Below are 22,384 nucleotides of genomic sequence, written 5' to 3'. Positions count from 1 at the left end.
TTTCTATTCTCATTTTAGATTTGCAGCATCTGCAGTTTTTGGTTTTGCACTATTGTTTGCAGCATCGTAGGGGCCCATTGTGTTCATGCCATTGCTTGCTGCACCAGTCCAATACTAATTGCACTGCACTGATTTTTCCCAGTAAGAAGTTTAACAACACCAGGTTAAAGTCCAACGGGTTTATTTGGTAGTAAAAGCCACACGAGCTTTCGGAGCCTTTAGCTCCTCCTTCAGGTGAGTGGGAATTCCCATTCACCTGAAGGAGGAGCTTAAGGCTCCAAAGGCTTGTGGCTTTTGCTACCAAATAAACCTGTTGGACTTTAACCTGGTGTTGTTAAACTTCTTACTGTGCTTATCCCAGTCCAACGCCGGCATCTCCACATCCTGATTTCTCCCCACCACCTCTTTGTATTTCCCTGTTTCTAAAACCTAGTCCAGTCTTTTCTTTGAAGCGACAGTGGTCTCTGATTCAGCCACTTGCTGCTGTGATACATTCCATGCTTCAGCAACTTTCTACATAAAGACATTTCTGCTAACTCCACTCCTCTTGGACAAATTTAAATTGACTCTTTGGCAAGACTCTCAAATTGAGAGAAATTATGTTTCCTTGTTCAATATTAAAACTGCAGTTAAAGATGCAGTTTACACTTGTCAATTTTCATTTCTTCCCCTCCCAACCAAACTGCACCTGATCAGCCAGCTCATGATTAATGAAAGCCTCTCCCTCCCACCTTGATGTCTCTCAAAAATGTGTGCAAGTTTGACCATTTCCTGAACTTCTAAACTACCTTAACCACCCTAGGGCGGCACGGTGGCACAGAGGTTATCACTGTTGCCCCCTTAGCGCCAGGGGACCCGGGTTCGATTCCAGGCTTGGGTCACCGTCTGTGTGGAGCCTGCACGTTCTCCCCGTGTCTGTGTGGGTTTCCTCCGGGTGCTCCGGTTTCCCCCCTCAGTCCAAAGACGTGCTGGTTCGGTGAATTGGCCATACTAAATTCTCCCTCAGGTGCCGGAGTGTGGTGACTAGGGGATTTTCACAGGAACTTCATTGCAGTGTTAATGTAAGCCTACGTGTGACACTAATAAATAAACTTTACTTTAAACCTCTGTGTCTCTTTCCTCTTTTAGAAAGTACCACTTTGACTAAGCTTTTAGTCATGTGTGTTGTATCTCTTTGTGGCACAGTTAAAGCCGTCTGGTCATGTTCCTGTGAAGCACCTTGGGATGTTTTACTTTATTTAAAAGTGCTATCTAGATGCAAGCTGTTGTTGTTGAAGAGTATCCAGTCACATTTTTAGTCACAAGCTTTGATACGCAACAGACTTGTTGAACATGGCCTCTTTGCTCTGATGTGTTTAGGTTTAGAATACCCTTTTTTGCTATTCTCCAACATTTTACCCTCTGATCAGGGAGAAGAGATTCGCAGCAAATTCTCTGAATACTAGTGCAGAAATGGTTCTGCGTATCCCTCATTTCTCATTAGTCTGACAGCACATACCCATATTGTACTGAAATACTCTGAACCTGGCTGTTCTAACTAAAACAGTTCACTGAAAGCTGCAAGAGATGACACCCCTCCAAAATGTCCCAAACTCCTGATGGGATGTTGCTTCTGTAATGTTTCTGCAAAATGCAGGTTTGTGCTGGAACCCTGCCATTGAGAACGGAATTAATTCCAGTTGCAGTTAAAGCTTGATTTGTGCTGAATCAAGATGATGAATGGTACTGTCCAGATTTAATCATCTGCATAGATTTCTATAAATCGCTGAGGATTTTCAACTGGGACACTGACTACCTGAGCCGCAAACACCAGCTCTTGCACTATTATAGATCAGCCTGACTCACCCGGCATCATTGCTGGAAGTGACATTGAACTAATTTGACAAATGGATTCAAAAACGGTCATTAAGAATCTGCAGCAGTAGAATATACCTGTGGTGCTTTAGCAAAGATTGGTGTCACCAATTGGGGTAGTTCAGTAACATCTTACACAAATTCATGCACCCATCGAGGACTTGGACATCTTATGGCAACCGTGCAAATGGTTTAGTATCCATACTGCTCGCTACTATGTAATGTAAAGCACATGGGATAGGGGGTGTAATGGATTGGCATGGATAGAGAATTGGCTGACAGGAAACAGTGAGAATAAATGGGTCCTTTTCCAAGTGGCAGGCAGTGACTAGTGGGGTACGGCAGGGATCAATGCCTGGAACCCAGCTGCTCACTATAAATGACCTGGGTGAGGGGACCATGTGTAATATTTCCAAGTTTGCTGACAACACAAAACTGGGCAGAATTGTGAGGAGGATGCAAGGAGGCTTCAAGATGATTTAGACAAGTTGAGTGAATAAGTAAACCCCATGGTAGATGCAGTACAATGTGGCTAAATGTGAAGTTATACACTTGGTGTGAAAAACAGAAAGGAAAAGTATTATTTAAATGGTGATATATTGGGAAGCGTGGATGTATAAAGATCTGGGTGTCCTTGTACACCAGTCAATGAAAGTGCAGAGGCAGGTGCAGCAAGCAACTAGGAAGGCAAATGGTATGTTGGCCTTCATTGCAAGAAGCCTGTGAAATTCTCTGCCACAGAAGGCTATGGAGGCCAAGTCACTGAATTCAAAAAGAATTTTAGATTTTAGTGGCAAAAAAAAGGGTTATGGGGAGAAAGTGGGAATATGGCATTGAGACAGTGGATCAGCCATAATCACTTTGAATGGCAGAATAGGTTTGAAGGGCCAAATGGCGGTTCCTTCTTTCAGTGTTTCTGCAATGTCTGCCATTCATCACTGTACCCTCAGGAAGTGTGAAGTACCACCACTGCCTCTCCCTTTGCATATTTTCACCTCAAAATAATTTGCCACTTTTGGTTGCTATGGTTAGAGTCCAAAGCCCCATATCAAGCAAACGCGTCCCAAATTAAGACCACAAGATCTTAGAAAACGGTCATCCTATCAGTCCAAATATTGTATTCAGCTCCACGATTTTAACAACTGTGCCCTGATAATATTTGTCAGAATATACAAATCAAAAGTAAAGCAGCATTGTCATTCCGTTTTGAACACCTGATTATTTTGAACCAAAATTGTATCTGATTGGGGCGTGAGTTTCGCACCTTTCTTGGAAAATGGTGTCTAAACAGTAAATGCAGCTTGAATTTGTAAATGATTTCTTTAACTCAATTTAGATGGGCAGGGTTGCGATCGCCAAATCTCCTTTTTCATCAGTCAGCTAACAGTGGGAGGGAGTTTTATTCTGAAGCCACGGCAAGCCACCATCGCAGAGTGTAAATCAGGGGGACGATCTGGGAAACTAAACCCAGCAATGCAGCCAGTTTGTTACGTACCATACCCATTGTCATTTCTTTCTTGGTGCCCGAATGGTTTTAATTCAATATCCATCCAAATTCACATGGTGAATTGAGCTGATACTGAATCATGATGGGCAGCATGAGAGCTCCCTCGAGTGGGAGTGTTTGCAGTAGCGCTGTGTAGAAAAACCCATTAAATTGCAGATTGCAATGTGAAATTAACACCAATCTGAGTTGCTTCTGTCAGTGGCCTTGCCCACAAACCTTTATTGATGATGATTTTTGCGTTATCTGTCAGCTCTATATGGACTGTTGTCTTTGTCGAAGCTGGCCCTTTGTTGGCAGCTGTGCAGCTGTAAACATGAGCTCTCTGCTCAGCTGCAACTGTTTACATTCTCTCACCAATAATTCATTTTATGTTTCAGAACATCAAAAGCTGTCAAGTATGTCACGTATGTCAATACATAAGATGCTTGAATTTAAACATGCGCTCAATTTTGGTGAATACGTGAAGAGTAGTTTGTAGAACAGGCATTTTGATGTGTTTCACCTTCTCCACTCTCCCTCCAAAAAAAAACCCCTCGTATTTCACACCTGGGAGCATTGGTGACGATTAATAAATGGAGCTGCTTGTATTAATGAAAGCTTTAGGAAAATTGTGCTAAATTGAAGCTAGGGAATTGACTTTAAGCAGTGCTGTTCCCGTGTATTGTGTGCAGTGTGTATTCTGGAGGAGCATTCTGAAGACCGATTCTTCCACACTTCTTGAGTAAGACTAAATGCTTTACAAACTTACCATTCAAACATAATGATGGTTATTGAGAGCAAATTAATGTTTTTACTGAATTTCATAATTTTCCTCTCTACAACCCACACGCGCATCGCCCTCCTCCCTCCCCCTCCCCATAAACTTTGATTATATGTGGCTAACGCGTGGAGATGGTTCAATGTGAAGACCGACTCCAATATTTATTAGATATGTATTTTTATAATGTTCATTTGTAAAATCTATAACACTGGATCCCTACATCACTGCCAAAGAAAATACTCACCATTACTATGCAATATTTAAGTATATATTCCATGTTCAGGTGTGATGTGTCTGTTGTGAAAAATCACATACATTGGTAACTGTATGTTGTTAACTAATTGTATTTTACCCTCGAGGAGGGGTGTGAATGTTGCCATTTTATTTCTAATGAGTCACAGTTGAATCTGCTATCCCCAATAAATGCCAAACAAAGAACAGTACAGCACAGGAAATCAGATTGTTTTCCACAGTTTACTGGGGTTTAAAAATGTTCAGTGAAAGTTCAGTATGCTTTCTCATTGGGGACTTGGGAGAGCTGGAAATGAGCGAGAGAAATCTTTATCCAGTTTTAAATCCAAGGTGTAATGCTCATTTTTAATACATATTGATTGGTTTCTAAGCAGTTGCAGTGTATTGATCCCAGTGTGAAGGAGCATCCACCATCATCAAAACTGCTCCAAACAATCCGACTTGGAAAGTCACTAATTGAACAGATGAATTTGCTTTTGAGGAGCTGCTGTGTAATGTCGTCTCCCACCTCTTAACTGATGTTCCAGATTCTTGAAGGGCAGATGGTCAAGGCATTAATTCCTTCTGCCTTTAACTGGCTGTGGATGTCAGATTTGGGAATGCAACTTTTATTTCTGGCGGGAATTGAACTTGGCCTTAAACTTTTTAATTGATGTCTTCACACTTAGTGAGGCAGGGAAATATGATTGGACAATGCCCATGACAGTCTACACCTGACTAATCATTTTAACATTTCTGAATATTAATGTCAGCTTACTTAATATCTTTGCCCAAGCCTTGAGGCGTGACTTGAGGAATCCAAGCAAGAGCAATGATTGTCAGCTGAATGTCATACAGGGAATAGCTCTCAGGATAAGTTGGAACACTGATATAGTTTACTTTGGCAATGTAACAGAAATAGGAACAAACTCTCCTCTGTTATAAAACTGGCCTGAGTGGAAAGGATCAAAGCGCTGTGTGCTATAGTCTTGTGTTCTTTATTTCGTAGGTTTGAAGACGCCAGTAGCTAAAGTGCTATTTGTATTCTGCTTCAGTGTTACAAGATTAGAGTGCAGCCTGAATGCTGTGACTCAGTATAAAATCTACTTGCTGGGATGTGCAACATAAAGATTTGATTGTAGGGTAGCTGTCAGCCAAGCCAGTTGGAGCTGTCGAGTGTTCAGCCCATCTCCGCATACAAAAGGCTTGACTGTTTGAAGTTGCTGCGAGAAGCCGGAGTTTCTTGCCAGCCCTCTGGAGGTTAGTTAGACAGTTATCATCCTACACCTGATGTCGACCCATCTCTGTTGAAAGCTGTTAAATGTGTGGACTATTATAGTGATGAAAACAAGCTGCTGGGAGCCAACTGTGCCGTTTGTTTCTGTTGAATGCACGTTTTGTGTGAACTGGTTTTTATTCAAACACACTTGGAGTCTGGAGGGCTTGTTCATTCTAAGATGGAGTCATGCCCTTTTAATGTGTAGAACATTATGGTTGTATGTAGCAGGGGTGGGGAGGGGAGCTTTTGGAGCTGTCAAGTTTCAGATGTTTAGGCAGTTTCACCACAGCTTTCAGTGATTTTTCAACACAAGTTCGAATTTAGCTCAACGTGTCAGCTGTCCTGAGATTTGCTGCAAAAATTGAATTTAAAATAAAATACGAGTAAACAGCTCCAAATGAGGCAGACTAAGTTTAAGTAGACTCCGAATGTAAGTTCTTGCTGTACCCTGCAATACTTTATATTGCAGGCTGTAAAATGAAACACTCTGACACCTCTGTGGCTTTTTTTTAATATACTTTTCCAATTCACTCAAATCAAGTCCAATTCAGAGTCTCAACAAGTTGAGACATTTCCGATCCAGGCTGACAAGACAGAGCATGCAAGCCTCTATCCTGTCTTGGGCCTGATCTACATGAGCCAAGCTGATTGGAGGAGGCGCAGGTCTTCCCCCTCCAAGGCCTGATCTCATTTGCATCTTAGCCAAAAGGCCGAGATGTTGCTTTATAAAAATTGCTTCATATGAAAATGAAGCTTATAATGTGACCTAATGACCTCGACCAAGCGCAAGCAACCCATACTACACTTGATCTTAGCCAAAAGGCCGAGAAGCGATTTTATACGGATGGAACTTGGTTTGTGACGGTATTCAGAGGGACGCGGATTGTGCGCTAAATTGTGTAATCTGTTGGTTTCTTGCTCCACACAGAACTCACATGCAAGATCTGAAGGATGTAACCAACAATGTCCATTATGAGAACTACAGGAGCAGAAAGTTGGCTGCAGTCACATACAATGGTGTTGATAACAATAAAAATAAAGGACAGTTGACCAAGTAAGAAACCTCTTTTATTCTTAGTCTTTAGGCAATTTTACTTAACCCTTGAATTTCTTTACACTAAGTAAACGTTGACCATCAAAATTGCTGAGAGGATTTGCTGAAAATGTCTGTGCCTCGAAGAAATTCTTTCTATTCGTTAATGGTGTCTTCAGATAACAAACATCTGGAAACCTTATGTAGTCTCTGCTGTGCTTAAAATATTTTGCTTTTGTTCCGCTCGCACAAAAAAAGGTTGCAATTTATGGCTTTCCTAAAGTTTGGCTGTTCCACACTGAGTGTGGAATATTCTGGTGTGGAATTATCTGTGATAATTGTAGGTGCTTTAAAATGTTTTTTAAATGATAAGGAGGTATAAAATGCCTTGAATATATGTTGATCTTGCCGAGCTCTCATGTAAGGAGAGACTCTGTTATTTACTTGTGTCTCTGTTGCTCATCTGCATTTAGCCAAGATATGAAATTTCTTTTAAGATGGTGCACGAGGTATTGTGAAGCAATGCAAAGCTTTGTGCCTTAAACTTGTAGCGGTTTATTCCTGGAGGGTGCCTTGCCACATCAATATTACTATCCCACACCACTGAGATTTAACCATTTCTTCCTGCACCTCACTCATGTCATTCGCTTGCCTGTCTATCCATTTGGTTGTGATCAGATCCAAGATCATTGCCAATGCTGATAGGTGACCCACAGTATTGATCTGTCGATCAGCTCGCACTATTGCTTCATTTGGTGAGGATTACTGAGCTTGCAGACTTAGATTCATTACAGTAACAAGGCTGAAACTGGAAGCTCACCATATGTCAATGCTGGTGGGAGTGAGCCATCTGTTTAGCTGTTGTTGTTTGGCTTTGGTTTTTAATCTTGTGAATTTCACATTTCTTAGTCAGCCAATTGTTATTTGTGATTGTTAAGATGATGTACATTTTGTGACAGTGTTCTTGGGCTATTATTTAATAATTTGTTTTTCATTCACCAGCCCAGGTTTGTACCCATATTGTTTTGTGAGTGATATCAAGGAAATACACATTTTAAAACACATGGAGTTTGAAGACAGTATTTCTGATCTTTTTAAAACTGTAAAATTATAACAATACAGAATCATTCGTGTTCTTAAATTTAATTGCTTTCAAAATTTGACGGCCGTTTTAAAGTTCAAATTGAGGACTCTGATCAGAAGAAATGCTGTCTTTGTAAAGCTGAAATAACGTTTTCAAATATCAAAACTTCTCGTAAAGTGATTTGGTGTAACAAGTGATTGTGAATAAAATTTGTCAGAATATCTGTGATGTGCAAGGTAATACGTTGCAACTAAATGTCGACTGTCAGGTAAATATGGTAAGTAGCACGTGAATTGGAAACCAGCTGTGCTCCTTAATGGATTTAGAGTTTAGTCAGGGAAATAGAGCAAACAGTAGGAAACTTTTTGTCCCAACTCATTTCTTGTCCAGCGAATCAGTTTCATTAGCAGTCAATGCAGCCAATACCTTAAGAACCAACCTGTCATTATTTTGCCTTTACTGTCTCACCACATAACGAAACATTACTTTATGCCAAATTATTTTTCACGTGATTATAAGTGAGCATTTTGTGTAACAGTCTCCCATAACCGAAACTCATCAAAAGTTTATATTTGGAATTTTTTAGCCAACTCAGTTAGTCTTTCACACGTTTTGAATTATAAGGCTGTGGGACAGGATAGTTCAGCTTGCAGTCAGGTACCTTGCATATCATGGGAAAATCTGAATGTTTGTAGAATCGAGCTGTACTCTTGGATGTTACGCATTTGCGCCATTGAATGAAATTGCATAATGTCCGATTTTCAATGTTTTATTTCATCTTTATAACCTCTCCATGTAATTTAATGTAAAGCTGTGTTTTCCTCATCCTAAGTGTCTGTGTATCTGTTTTTCTTTTTAGATTTGACACAGTTGAAGGCATGTAAGTGGTTGTTTAAATTATTTGTAAGAACTTCCCAACATTTTTTAGCGTCAACTTGAATTTCAGTTCCGTTGGACACAAGTGTTACATTTCTGACATCGGGTGGGGTTTCTCGTGTTATCACCACAAGGTAGTCTGAATTGTTCAAAAAAAAACACTGCTTGTTCCAAAAATATTCCATTGTCAAAAAGTTGTCCAATTGGTAGGAAAATAAGTGGATAATCGAAATATCTGGACCTAATGTTTAAGGTGAAAAAGTAAATTGAAATTTTCCTTCAAGATAAAGTATTATGGAATTATATGGAGATGTTAACAATGATACAATTTGAATTTTTAAAGTTCAGTAATGTTATTTTTGGAGCAATCTTCATTACAAACTTTCTGTGCTTGTTGAACATTAATTTTCTGGTAATGGTGTGGATAGGCAGAGGAAGGAAGGAAAAGCTTCCACAGATAGCTCGTAAGTCAGTCCTTGAACTGCTTTTTGCTTTTCTTCTCGCTTGCACAGTTCTACAATCATTTCAGGAATGGAGGCTAATCCAATAGTCTTGTTTCCTGCTGTATAGCAGTATCTTGCTCTGGGCCTTTTCCCTTCCATTTCCCTTTTGTTCAGTGGAAGCGGTGAGGTGCAAATGGTGTTGCTATCATTGCAGTTGATATTACTGATCTGGCTAATAATTGCATCCTTCTGTCGGCTATCTAGGAGAAACGGAACCACGTGATTTTAGCCAAGGGAAATATGATGGTGTCGCTCCCCAGCACTGTTCTACAATAAAGCCAAAGGGCTTCTTTTGTTGGCTGACATTACCTTTGATACGCTGATCTTTATACTAAATGGTTTCTGTCAGGATGACTGGAACAACTTCAGGATTCAACTGGCTGATTTTTGCATTCCCTGTTTCTTTCTATTTTCCTTAGGTATCGATCACTTGGCTTTGGGAATGATGTGATTTTGTCAATGATGAGCTTTTTAAACATTTGTCTTGAGAGAAAACCTTCAGGCAATGTTTCTAAAAGTTTGGGTGTTTATTAAATTGTGTGAACTATTAACACAAACACGACCCCGAGCAATTTGGATATGTTTTCATTGGGTTTCTTCCCCACTGGAACTCACTGCTTTACAAGACTTCCCTTCACTCACCTCATCTAATCAAAATATATGTCAGTCACATACTTTAGGTGGAGCATCCTGTAGAAAGTCAAACTAAGTTCTCCATGTATCAGCTTCCCTATTTGAGATGAGCACCTTTTGGATTTTGTCTCCGTACTGTTTTGATATTTTTCATTCCTTGTCCCACTGGTGGGACAGTAAAATCAGCCATGTGTACTTGTGACTTTGTCTCTAGGAAGTCATCTTAACTTTATAACTGGAGCTGGAGGTATAACTTGTAAAGGAATCCAGAGGAAAAATAAACCGCTTTGAAAAATGAAATTAACCAAGCCTCTGCATACATGCACAATATGTGTAATGTGTTTGCAAGAGGAAAAGGCCATCCTCCCTATGAGCTTTTCATGCTGCTTTGGAAGGCATGAGGACATGGATTTCTCCAGAGCTGTGAAGAAGACTTTCCTATTCCATTGCCACAGGTTTTGAATGAAAGATTGAGGTGGTGTGGCAGTCACTTAATGGGGTTGACGTGTTTATAAAAGCTGGGCGCATTTAAAACAATTTCCTGATTTGGTTCTTCAAAGAGTCAAAATCACATCTATCCTATCTTTACATCTGGTGTTGGTGCGTTGTGTACATTCTGAAACTAACTCATTAATCCTCTTTACTGACCATAGAAGTCCTCTGGCTCAGATGGAGGAAGAACGGAGAGAGCATGTGGCAAAGATGAAGAAGATGGAGATGGAAATGGAACAAGTCTTTGAAATGAAAGTCAAGGAGAAGATTCAGAAGCTGAAAGATTCTGAGGCAGAGGTATTTACCACTCCTGAATGTACACTCCTTAACAATTTGCAAAAAAAATTGCATTTGCTGACATTTGCACCCACATTCCTTTGTATGATCGTTTCCCAAGGCACGTTAATTGTCAAGTTCTGATGTTTTTTTGTTGGGGAGGGGGGGGGGGTGTAAATTAGGTGTCTAACATTCCAGATCCCATTTCCCTGCTCGAGTGTTCCAGTCAAGCTGCTGAGTTGTCAGCACATATTTAAAAAAATAAATACTTCTCAGGATTTACACACTGCTGATGGGATGGGCATTTATTTCCCACCCTGCTTGCATTGTTCTGAAAAATGATGAGTTAGCATCTCGAATCACTGCAGTCCATTGTGGCAGGGCCACTTCAGAATCAACGCATGTTGATATAGGGTTAGTGTCATGTGTAGACCAGACTAGGTAAGGATGTCAGGTCCTTAAATGACATTTTAAATTATTTTTCTAGGGTCTAAGTATCCTATCTTTTGTTGCCTCTTTCGAATTACCTTTGAACTGTGTGGCTTGCTAGACCATTTCAGAGTGCAGTTAAAAGTCAGGCACCTTGCTGTGGTTCTGGAGTTACATCCAGACCAGGTAAGGATGGTAGGTTTTCTTCCCTCAAGGGCATCAACAAAGCAGATAGACTTTTACAACAATCGCTGATCGTTGTTTCATGGTCACCATTACTGAGACTGACTTTACATTCCAGATTTACTAATTCAATTTAAATTCCACCAGCCGTGTGAGATTTGAACCCGTGTCCTCTGAGCATTAATCAGGGCCTCTAGATTACTAATCCAGTGACACTACTATGCCAACTTCCCTCAAAATCTCTCTATGTTGAACCAGTTGGGATAATTACTACAAACTGACGGCTCCACACACACTAATACCAGCCTTATATAAAGATATTTAACACTATGAAAAGCGCTTAAGTTGCCATTGGAGGCATTTGAGTTCACGTACTCGAGGTTATTCGTCCAATCAGATCATTTCTGTACTCTACACTCTTAGGCAAGCCTATACAGTTAGAGTTCACATTCGCTCCTGGTGGGAATGCACTCCATTTCACCCGAGTTTGTGTGACCTGTTTTCATAATTTAATGCTTTAAGCTTCAGTGACATTCAGTTGAATCTGTGTTCTATCTGTCTGCACACCTCTTCAGATGGTTGACTTGCTTTGAAACTTTAATTGTTGAACATGCCAGCTTGTCTCCAGAGACGGTGTGTTTCCCTGACTCTTTTTCTCTTTTGGTTTTGAGGGGTGGGAGGGGGGAGAGCACGGAAATTTGAGAGATCAAGATTGTAACAATTTTCTCATTTGAAGACTTGAAGCTGATGGTTTATGTAAGCATTTCCTCAATTTCCCTGCTGTTGTTTTGGGTAAAATATTACGTACATTGCCATTGGAGTTAAATGGAATTTTTATTTTGCTTTGAAGTCCAGTCATACATTAATATCTGTCAATAAACAGTTTCTCAACTGCCAGCATGAGTTGCAGATTTCACCAAGATCATTGGAATTTTTGAAGAGAAATAGATTGTGTTTAGCTGATTAACAGTTAATTGGAAATATAGGTACAGAGTTCCTTCAGTGTTACTTGATTTGTGATCTTTTTTAAATAATTATTCACCCTTTAATCCTCAATATTGAATTGGAGTTTTGAGATACTGTGTTGATTCCTTCCCTCGCAATTTTTAATTATTTATTTGGCCAGCATTTATTCCATATGAGTGACATGCTGGGCCCATTTCAGAGGAAGTTTGTGTCACCCGCATTGCTGTGGCTCTGGAGTCACATATAGGCCAGACCGGGTAAGGACGACAGATTTCCTTCCCTAAAGGATATGAGTAAACCGGATGGATCTTTATGACAATTCCTGATCGTTTTATGATCACCATTACTGAGACTAGTTTTCAATTCCAGATTCTATTTCTGAATTTAAATTTCACCAGCGGCCATGGTGGGATTTGATCCCATGTCCCAAGACCATTAACTTGCTCCTCTGGATTACTAGTCCAATGACTCTTACTACACCAACTTTTCTTTTCCGGCCCCTCCTGAAGTAGCCTGTGCCTTTGTGTTCACTACAGCGCCACAGCAACCCAATAATTAGATTAAAACATCATTTACAATGTTGTAGAGAAAAAATAGCCTATTGCAAAACATGACAGGTGCATGGGAACAAGATGAGACCATCATGGCTGATCAGCACCTTCATTCCAATCTGTCTGGAAAATGTTTGTTGACCATCGCTCCCACATATGTTCATTTGGAAGTTGGTGGGGATTGGGATTGCTTTAGATTACACTGTCCCTTATGTGGAGAAAATGCTCACTGATTTCACTTCTCCATGGTACAGCTGGCATTGTAATGCTCATAGAATCCCTACAGTGCAGGAGAGGCCATTCGGCCCATCAAGTCTGCATTAACTCTTGGCAGAGTATCGAACAAAGAAAATTACAGCACAGAAACAGGCCCTTCAAGCCTGCACTGACCATGCTGTCCGACTTAACTAAAACCCCCTACCCTTCCGGGGACCATATCCCTCTATTCCCATCCTATTCATGTACTTGTCAAGACGCCCCTTAAAAGTCACTACTGTATCTGCTTCCACTACCTCCCCGGCAACGAGTTCCAGGCACCCACCACTCTCTGTGTAAAAAAAAAAAAAATCTGCCTCATAGATGTCTTTTAAAACTTGCCCCTCGAACCTTAAACCTATGCCCCCTAGTAATTGACTCCTCCATCCTGGGAAAAAGCTTCTGACTATCCACTCTGTCCATGCCCCTCATAATCTTGTAGAACATAGAACAGTACAGCACAAAACAGGCCCTTCGGCCCACGATGTTGTGCCGACCTTCATCTGAAACCAAGATCAAGCCATCCCACTCCCTACCATCCTGGTGTGCTCCATGTGCCTATCCAATAACCGCTTAAATGTTCCTAAAGTGTCTGACTCCACTATCACTGCAGGCAGTCCATTCCACACCCCAACCACTCTCTGCGTGAAGAACCTACCTCTGATATCCTTCCTATATCTCCCACCATGAACCCTATAGTTATGCCCCCTCGTAATAGCTCCATCCACCCGAGGAAATAGTCTTTGAACGTTCACTCGATCTATCCCCTGCATCATTTTATAAACCTCTATTAAGTCTCCCCTCAATCTCCTCCGCTCCAGAGAGAACAGCCCCAGCTCCCTCAACCTTTCCTCATAAGACCGACACTCCAAACCAGGCAGCATCCTGGTAAATCTCCTCTGCACTCTTTCCAGCGCTTCCACATCCTTCTTATAGTGAGGTGACCAGAACTGCACACAATATTCCAAATGCGGTCTCACCAAGGTCCTGTACAGTTGCAGCATAACCCCACGGCTCTTAAACTCCAACCCCCTGTTAATAAAAGCTAACACACTATATGCCTTCTTCACAGCTCTATCCACTTGAGTGGCAACCTTTAGAGATCTGTGGATATGGACCCCAAGATCTCTCTGTTCCTCCACAGTCTTCAGAACACTACCTTTGACCCTGTAATCCACATTTAAATTAGTCCTACCAAAATGAATCACCTCACATTTATCAGGGTTAAACTCCATTTGCCATTTTTCAGCCCAGCTTTGCATCCTATCTATGTCTCTTTGCAGCCTACAACACCCCTCCACCTCATCCACTACTCCACCAATCTTGGTGTCATCAGCAAATTTACTGATCCGCCCTTCAGCCCCCTCCTCTAAGTCATTAATAAAAATCACAAAGAGCAGAGGACCAAGCACCGATCCCTGCGGCACTCCGCTAGCAACCTGCCTCCAGTCCGAAAATTTTCCATCCACCACCACCCTCTGTCTTCGATCAGACAGCCAGTTACCTATCCAATCGGCCAACTTTCCCTCTATCCCACACCTCCTTACTTTCATCATAAGCCGACCATGGGGGACCTTATCAAACGCCTTACTAAAATCCATGTATATGACATCAACCGCCCTACCTTCATCAACACATCTAGTTACCTCCTCAAAAAATTCTATCAAATTTGTGAGGCACGATTTGCCCTTCACAAATCCGTGCTGACTATCCCGGATTAATCCGCATCTTTCTAAATGGTCGTAAATCCCATCCCTAAGGACCTTTTCCATCAATTTACCAACCACTGAAGTCAGACTAACCGGTCTATAATTACCAGGGTCATTTCTATTCCCTTTCTTAAACAGAGGAACAACATTTGCCACTCTCCAGTCCTCTGGCACCATCCCCGTGGACAGCGAGGACCCAAAGATCAAAGCCAAAGGCTCTGCAATCTCATCCCTCGCCTCCCAAAGAATCCTAGGATACATTTCATCAGGCCCAGGGGACTTATCGACCTTCTGTTTATTCAAAACTGCCAATACATCCTCCCTCCGAACATCTATTTCCTCCAGCCTATTAGCCTGTAACACCTTCTCTTCCTGAAAAACATGGCCCCTCTCCTTGGTGAACACTGAAGAAAAGTATTCATTCATCACCTCGCCTATCTCTACTGATTCCATACACAAGTTCCCACCACTGTCCTTGACCGGTCCTAACCTCACCCTGGTCATTCTTTTATTCCTCACATAACCTTGGGGTTTTCCTTGATCCGACCCGCCAAGGACTTCTCATGTCCCCTCCTAGCTCTCCTCAGCCCCTTTTTCAGCTCGTTCCTTGCTAACGTAACCCTCAGTCGAGCCATCTGAACCTTGTTTCCTCATCCCTACATAAGCTTCCCTCTTCCTTTTCACAAGACATTCCACCTTGTAGACTTCTATCAGGTCGCCCCCTCAACCTCCGTCGCTCCAGTGAGAACAAACCAAGTTTCTCCAACCTCTCCTCATAGCTAATGCCCTCCATACCAGGCAACATCCTGGTAAGTGTTTTCTGTACTCTCTCCAAAGCCTCCACATCCTTCTGGTAGTGTGGCGACCAGAATTGAACACTATATTCTAAGTGCGGCCTAACTAAGGTTCTATAAAGCTGCAACATGACTTGCCAGTTTTTAAACTCAATACCCCGGCTGATGAAGGCAAGCATGCCGTATGCCTTCTTGACTACCTTCTCCACCTGCATTGCCACTTTCAGTGACCTGTGTACCTGTACACCCAGATCCCTCTGCCTATCAATACTCTTAAGGGTTCTGCCATTTACTGTATATTTCCTATCTGTATTAGACCTTCCAAAATGCATTATCTCACATTTGTCCGGATTAAACTCTATCTGCCATCTCTCCGCCCAAGTCGCCAACTGTTCTATATCCTGCTGTATCCTCTGATGGTCCTCATCACTATCCGCAAATCCACCAACCTTTGTGTTGTCCGCAAACTTATTAATCAATCCAGTTACATTTTCCTCCAAATCATTTTTATATATATATATATATATATTACAAACAGCAAAGGTCTCAGCACTGATCCCTGAGGAACACCACTTGTCACAGCTCTCCATTCAGAAACGCATCCTTCCACTGCTACCCTCTGTCTTCTTTGACCGAGCCAGTTTTGTATCCACCTTGCTAGCTCACCTCTGATCCCATGCGACTTTACCTTCTGCACCAGTCTGCCATGAGGGATCTTGTCAAAGGCCTTACTGAAGTCCATGTCGACAACATCCACTGCCCTACCCTCATCAATCATCTTCGTCACTTTCTCGAAAAACTCGATCAAGTTAGTGAGACACAACCTCCCCTTCACAAAACCATGTTGCCTCTCACTAATACGTCCACTTATTTCCAAGTGGGAATAAATCCTGTCTCGAAGAATCCTTTCCAATAATTTCCCTACCACTGATGTAAGGCTCACCGGCCTGTAATTACCTGGATTATTCTTGCTACCCTTCTTAAACAAAGGAACAACATTGGCTTTTCTCCAATCCTCTGGGACCTCCCCTGTAGCCAGTGAGGATACAAAGATTTCTCTCAAGGCCACAGCAATTTTCTCCCTTGCCCCTCTCAGTAATCGGGGTGTATCCCATCAGGCCCTGGGGACTTGTCTACCTTAATGTTTCTCAAGAACCCCAATACCATCTCCTTTTTGATCTCAACATGACTCAAACTATCTACACACCCTTTTCCAGACTCATCATCCACCAAGTCCTTCTCTTTGGTAAATACTGACGCAAAGTACTCATTTAATACCACGCCCATTTCCCCTGGCTCCACGCATAGATTCCCTCCCTTGTCCTTGAGTGGGCCAGTTACCCTCTTGCTCTTTATATATGTATAAAAAGCCTTGGGATTTTCCTTAATCCTGCTGGCCAATGCTTTTTCATTACCCCTTTTAGCCCTTCTTACTCCTTGCTTGAGTTTCTTTCTACTTTCCTTGTATTCCACACTCGCTTCGTGTGTTCCCAGCCTCCTAGCTTTGACAAATGCTTCCTTTTTCTCTTTGACTAGGCTCACAATATCTCTCGTTATCCAAGGTTCCCAAAACTTGCCATACTTACCCTTCATCCTTACAGGAATGTGCCAATCCTGAATCCCTATCAACTTACAATTGAAAGCCTCCCACATGCCAGATGTTGATTTTCCCTCAAAAATCTGCCCCCAATCTACATTCTTCAGTTCCTGCCTAATATTGTTATAATTAGCCTTCCCCCAATTTAGCACCTTAACTTGAGGACTACACTTATCTTTATCCATCAGTACCTCAAAGCTTACTGAATTGTGGTTACTGTTCCCGAACTACTCCCCTACTGAAACATCGACCACCTGGCCGGGCTCATTCCCCAATACCAGGTCCAGTACGGCCCCTTCCCCAGTTGGACTATCTACATATTGTTTCAGGAAGTCCTCCTGGATGCTCCTTACAAACTCTGCCCCATCCACGCCCCTAGCACTAAGTGAGTCCCAGTCAATATAGGGGAAATTAAAATCTCCCACCACAACAACCCTGTTACTTTTACACCTTGCCAAAATCTGCCTACATATCTGTTCCTCAAGCTCCCGCTGGCAGTTGGGTGGCCTATAGTAACCTGGGCCCCATTCCCATAACTCCACACATTCCTGTGGCTAATCCATTTAACCAGCACATCTTTGGGAGTGTGGGAGGAAACTGGAGCCCCGGAGGAAACCCGCACAGACACGGGGAGACTCCACACAGACAGTGACCCAAGGCTGGAATTGAACCCGGATCCCTGGTGCTGTGAGACAGCAGTGCTATACATTGTGCCACTGTGCTGCTCTTGTGCCAATGCTATTTTTCTTGTTTTGGACTTCCCCTACCAAAGAAAATAGTTTATCCATTGAATCCCTTTATTGTTTTAAAGACCTTGACTAAATTACCCCTCAACTTTCTAACCTCGGTAATACAAGCTAGGTGTATGTGATCTGTCCTCATAATTTGCCCTTTCTGGTTAGTCTAAACTCTACCCCCTCCCAAGGTTAATGTATGCTTCCTGACAAACTCAACATCCTACTCCATGTGAAATGAGACAGCATAATGTACAATCCTGGCTTGGTCCTTCATTGTCACTTCATCAAAATCCTGGAACCCCCTCTCTAACAGCATTGTGGATATACCTACATTGCAAAAGTTCAAAAAGACAGCTCACCACCACCATCTCGAGGGCAATTACGGATTGCTGGCCTTGCCAATCATCATATGCCATGAATGATTTGGCTAACTGTTGGGTTGTGCAGAACAGCAGTTTAATAGTGGATGAATTGAAAGAGAGACTGCAGCTTTTGTGCTGTGGCATTTATTTTAAATGTTTGCCGCCATATCAATATGGCTTAGTGACTCTCAGCTTTAAAACACAGTTTTGTTAATCATCTTGTTCCAAAAGAAAGTGTTTGATTTGCGTGGGTGACAATGTGACAGCTTCTTCTCACTTCCTCCTTCACCCTGTCTCCTGCAGTCAAATATCAAAGATTCACTGCAGGAGTGAGAATGACAGAGTGCTGCATTTTAGTTTAACACGGTGTAGGAGGCAGTATAGGATTGTAAAGTATTGAGGGAGTGACACCAGTTCACGGGGGTGTGATTTGAGCCTGCTTTGATGTGATTACTTTGTGCCTTCCAGCTCCAGCGACGCCATGAACAAATGAAGAAGAATTTGGAAGCGCAGCACAAAGAACTTGAGGAAAAACGTCGCCAGTTTGAAGATGAGAAACAGAACTGGGAGGCTCAACAGCGCATTCTGGAACAGCAAAAACTAGATTCTACCAGGTACACCATCCCTCACTCCCCCTCTCACTCAGATCACACTCTCCCTCACTCCCCCCCTCACTCAGATCACACTCTCCCTCACTCCCACACTCAGATCACACTCTCCCTCACTCCCTCACTCAGATCACACTCTCCTTCACTCCCTCCCCCTCTCACTCACATCACACTCTCCCTCACTCCCTCACTCAGATCACACTCTCCCTCACTCCCTCACTCAGATCACACTCTCCTTCACTCCCTCCCCCTCTCACTCACATCACACTCTCCCTCACTCCCTCACTCAGATCACACTCTCCTTCACTCCCTCCCCCTCTCACACATCACACTCTCCCTCACTTAGAGTCATAGAGGTTTACAGCATGGAAACAGGCCCTTCGGCCCAACTTGTCCATGCTGCCCTTTTTTTGAAAAACCCCTAAGCTAGTCCCAATTGCCCGCATTTGGCCCATATCCCTCTATACTCATCGTATCCATGTAACTATCTAAATGCTTTTTAAAAGACAAAATTGTATCCACCTCTCTACTACCTCTGGCAGCTTGTTCCAGACACCACTCTCTGTGTGAACAAAATGCCCCTCTGGACTCTTTTGTATCTCTCCTCTCTCACCGTAAACCTATGCCCTCTAGTTTTGGACTCCTCTACCTTTGGGAAAAGATATTGACTATCTATCTATGCCCCTCATTATTTTATAGACCTCTATAAGGTCACCCCTCAGCCTTCTACGCACCAGAGAAAAAAGTCCCAGTCTATCCAGCCTCTCCTTATAACTCAAACCATCAAGTCCCGGTAGCATCCTAGTAAATCTTTTCTGCACTCTTTCTAGTTTAATAATATCCTTTCTATAATAGGGTGACCAGAACTGTACACAGTATTCCAAGTGTGGCCTTACCAATGTCTTGTACAACTTCAACAAGACATCCCAACTCCTGTATTCAATGTTCTGACCGATGAAACCAAGCATGCCGAATGCCTTCTTCACCACTCTGTCCACCTGTGACTCCACTTTCAAGGAGCTATGAACCTGTACCCCTAGATCTCTTTGTTCTGTAACTCTCCCCAACGCCCTACCATTAACTGAGTAAGTCTTGCCCTGGTTCAATCTACCAAAATGCATCACCTCGCATTTATCTAAATTAAACTCCATCTGCCATTCGTCAGCCCACTGGCCCAATTGATCAAGATCTTGCCTGTAATTGAATATCCAAAACTATACAAAGTATTCTAACCCTCAAACTCTGACAACTAACCATGGATTGATTGCCAATGCTTCAATGATGTTTAGAAGGGACATTGCTTTCTGGAATATGCAGTGAAAAGGTGACACTGGCTTTAGTTTTTGTACAAAGCAACCCCTGGATTAGAGCCAGTAGTAACTTCAATCAGTCTTCTGTTAATGGGAGTTTGTGATTTGTAAATCCAATCACAGAACCTTGAGAAAGAAGCAAATGTCCGGTGGATTCATTTGGATTTATGTGACCAACTAGCTGCAGCAGCTGGTAATGCCAGTCGGTACTGCAGGCCAGTACCATGGGTCACGCTGGGTCTAAGGTTTGGACTGCTGCCTGTGACCATGAACGAAAAGGAAGATAATTTGCATTTGTCTAGCATCTTTATCATCCCAAAGTGCTGAGCAGTCAATGAAGCACTTATTATCTTACCCCCGACTACACTTCCTGTGGAAAACTAGCGCCAGCCAACTTGCACACTGTCGGAACAACATTGTAATAAATCTGATAATCTGTTTCATGATGTTGGTTGAGGAATGAATTTTGGCCAGGATACAGGGGAGAACTCCCACGCGCTTCAGAATAGTGCCATGGATATTTTGCATCCACCTGTGGGAGCAAAGGAGCCATGCTTTAATGTCTTAATCATAAGATGGCACCTCCAACAGTGCAGCACTCCCTCAGCACTGTTCTGGCTGCTCAGTCTGTGCTCTGGTCTCTACAGTGGAACCTGAACCCTGGTTCCTTTCCCTTATTGCTGGTTAACAAATATCCCAGCCCCGAGTCTGCAATAGCCATGGCCTGTAAGCTATTCCAGCTGAGACCTGCTAACTGATCAGGGATCAGTATCGATCCTTCGTGTGTTCTAACTGAGTCAGCAAACAAGGCTAAAGAGGTGTGGGGTTTTATATAAAAAATCTATTTAGTTCTGTTTTCCAGACAGCTGATACATCAATGTTTTTTTATTTCGAAGGACCTTGGAAAAGAACAAGAAGAAAGGGAAGATCTTTTAAGACAGTTGAAGATCACCAAATTATGTACTTGCCAATTTGCCAGCCCTGGACATATTTCGTTTCTTTGTTTTGAAAGGATTCAATTTTGCACCTATTATCTCTATAATGTTAATGTATTAGCATGTGAAATGGCCAACCTAATATTATGTTTGTACATTAATTTCTATTTGTAGTCTCTGGAATAGGAAGTTAGAAAAGTCTCGAGTTATCTGGGGTAATGTGTGTAGAGACGCAACATCTGAATTTTTAAAATGAACCGATGCCTCCCTTTTTATTGCAGATAAATGTGTTACTGTCATGCAATCATGTTCTGGTGGTTGATTGTTTACAGAATATTGACTGTTCTTCCATGAATGTGGGAACTCTGAACGATGTTTATAAGAAGCAGTGCTATAACTTGCTGCATTTTCACTCTGCTTCAGAAATAACACAAAAACCTCATACAATGCAGCTATAGCATAGTCTTAACACATTTCGGTGCTGGGGGCAACACCAGTTTCTTTTTCACCTTTCAGTGTTTTCCTGTCCCCACAACGTACAGAAATGTCACCGGGCTTGTGTGGAATCTCAACCACTTCCATCATGTGTTGTCTTAGATTTTTGCTGTTTCCATTGCATAATTAACGTTCTCTAGCAAAACATTTACCTTTTTTTGTAACTGCTTCATTTATTGTAACGATTAATTTAGATATTTCATCATATATTGCCCAGCAAAATGCTGAAAAATTAAAAAAAAAAGCATAGCTTTTGTATGTTAGGAAATAATGGGGGGTTCAACAACATGCTTTCTCTTGCATTTTATTGTAACTGACTAAAGTACTGCATTGCGTGTAAGCTCTGGAGCCATAAATGTACCTTTCTCCAGCTAAGTGCGGTCAAGCTTGTATCTCCTTACTCAATGGAATTCATGGTCTCCAAGAGTTGTGGGGGGCGGGGGGATGTTGGGGGGGTGGGGGGGGGGGGGGGAAGAGTCACATTTAGCTGTATACATGTTACCCATCTCTGTATTTTTATTTGTATTGTACAGAGTCACATAATAAAACAATGTTGTGATGACGTAAATGCTTTCTGCAGCATTGTGACTTTCTTGGCAGTGTCTGGCTTGCTGCTGTGTTAACAGGAGTCTTCATTTGAGTTTACAATCTTCAGGTTGATTGTATTTCTGTACAGGGATGGTGATCAGGTCCAGCCTGTCACTAAGGGCGTTAGTGTTGTATGATCTGTGTAGTACAACCTGGAGTATCTTGAGTCTCACTGAAGTGGCTTCTGTTATTTTCAGTGTCTGTGGTGTGTAAGAAATGCAAAACCAAGATTAGCATTTATACAACATCTTTTACAACCTCAAGAACGTACCCCCCCCCCCACGCCGCCGAAAAAGCTTTTTCCAGACAACGGGCTACTTTTGAAGTGCAGCCATCT

At 42.2% G+C, this 22,384-nt stretch overlaps 1 protein-coding gene and 1 pseudogene across 6 annotated transcripts in view; one reads left to right on the top strand and one right to left on the bottom strand.

Moving 5' to 3' along the window:
- The window catches only part of LOC144495997 (septin-7), a 144,921-nt gene extending 122,869 nt beyond the window's left edge, over positions 1-22,052 (top strand). For 3 of the 6 annotated variants that reach the window (XM_078216926.1, XM_078216927.1, XM_078216929.1), the window contains 4 exons: positions 6,560-6,685; positions 10,414-10,549; positions 18,580-18,725; positions 20,926-22,052. In XM_078216926.1, coding sequence (XP_078073052.1) covers positions 6,560-6,685; positions 10,414-10,549; positions 18,580-18,725; positions 20,926-20,965 — 448 coding nt within the window. In that variant the 3' untranslated portion in view covers positions 20,966-22,052. Of the gene's footprint in view, positions 1-6,559; positions 6,686-8,607; positions 8,629-10,413; positions 10,550-18,579; positions 18,726-20,925 lie in introns of all 6 variants that reach the window. The other 3 variants (XM_078216925.1, XM_078216928.1, XM_078216924.1) reach the window with 2 other exon arrangements.
- Positions 6,359-6,466, bottom strand: LOC144496250 (U2 spliceosomal RNA; annotated as a pseudogene).
- Positions 22,053-22,384: the final 332 nt, after the last annotated feature.

This window comes from Mustelus asterias, chromosome 7, assembly GCF_964213995.1.
Source record: "Mustelus asterias chromosome 7, sMusAst1.hap1.1, whole genome shotgun sequence".
NCBI lineage: Eukaryota > Metazoa > Chordata > Chondrichthyes > Carcharhiniformes > Triakidae > Mustelus > Mustelus asterias.
The sequence above is the reverse complement of the archived record's forward strand: the minus strand, read 5'-3'. Positions and strand labels throughout refer to the sequence as shown.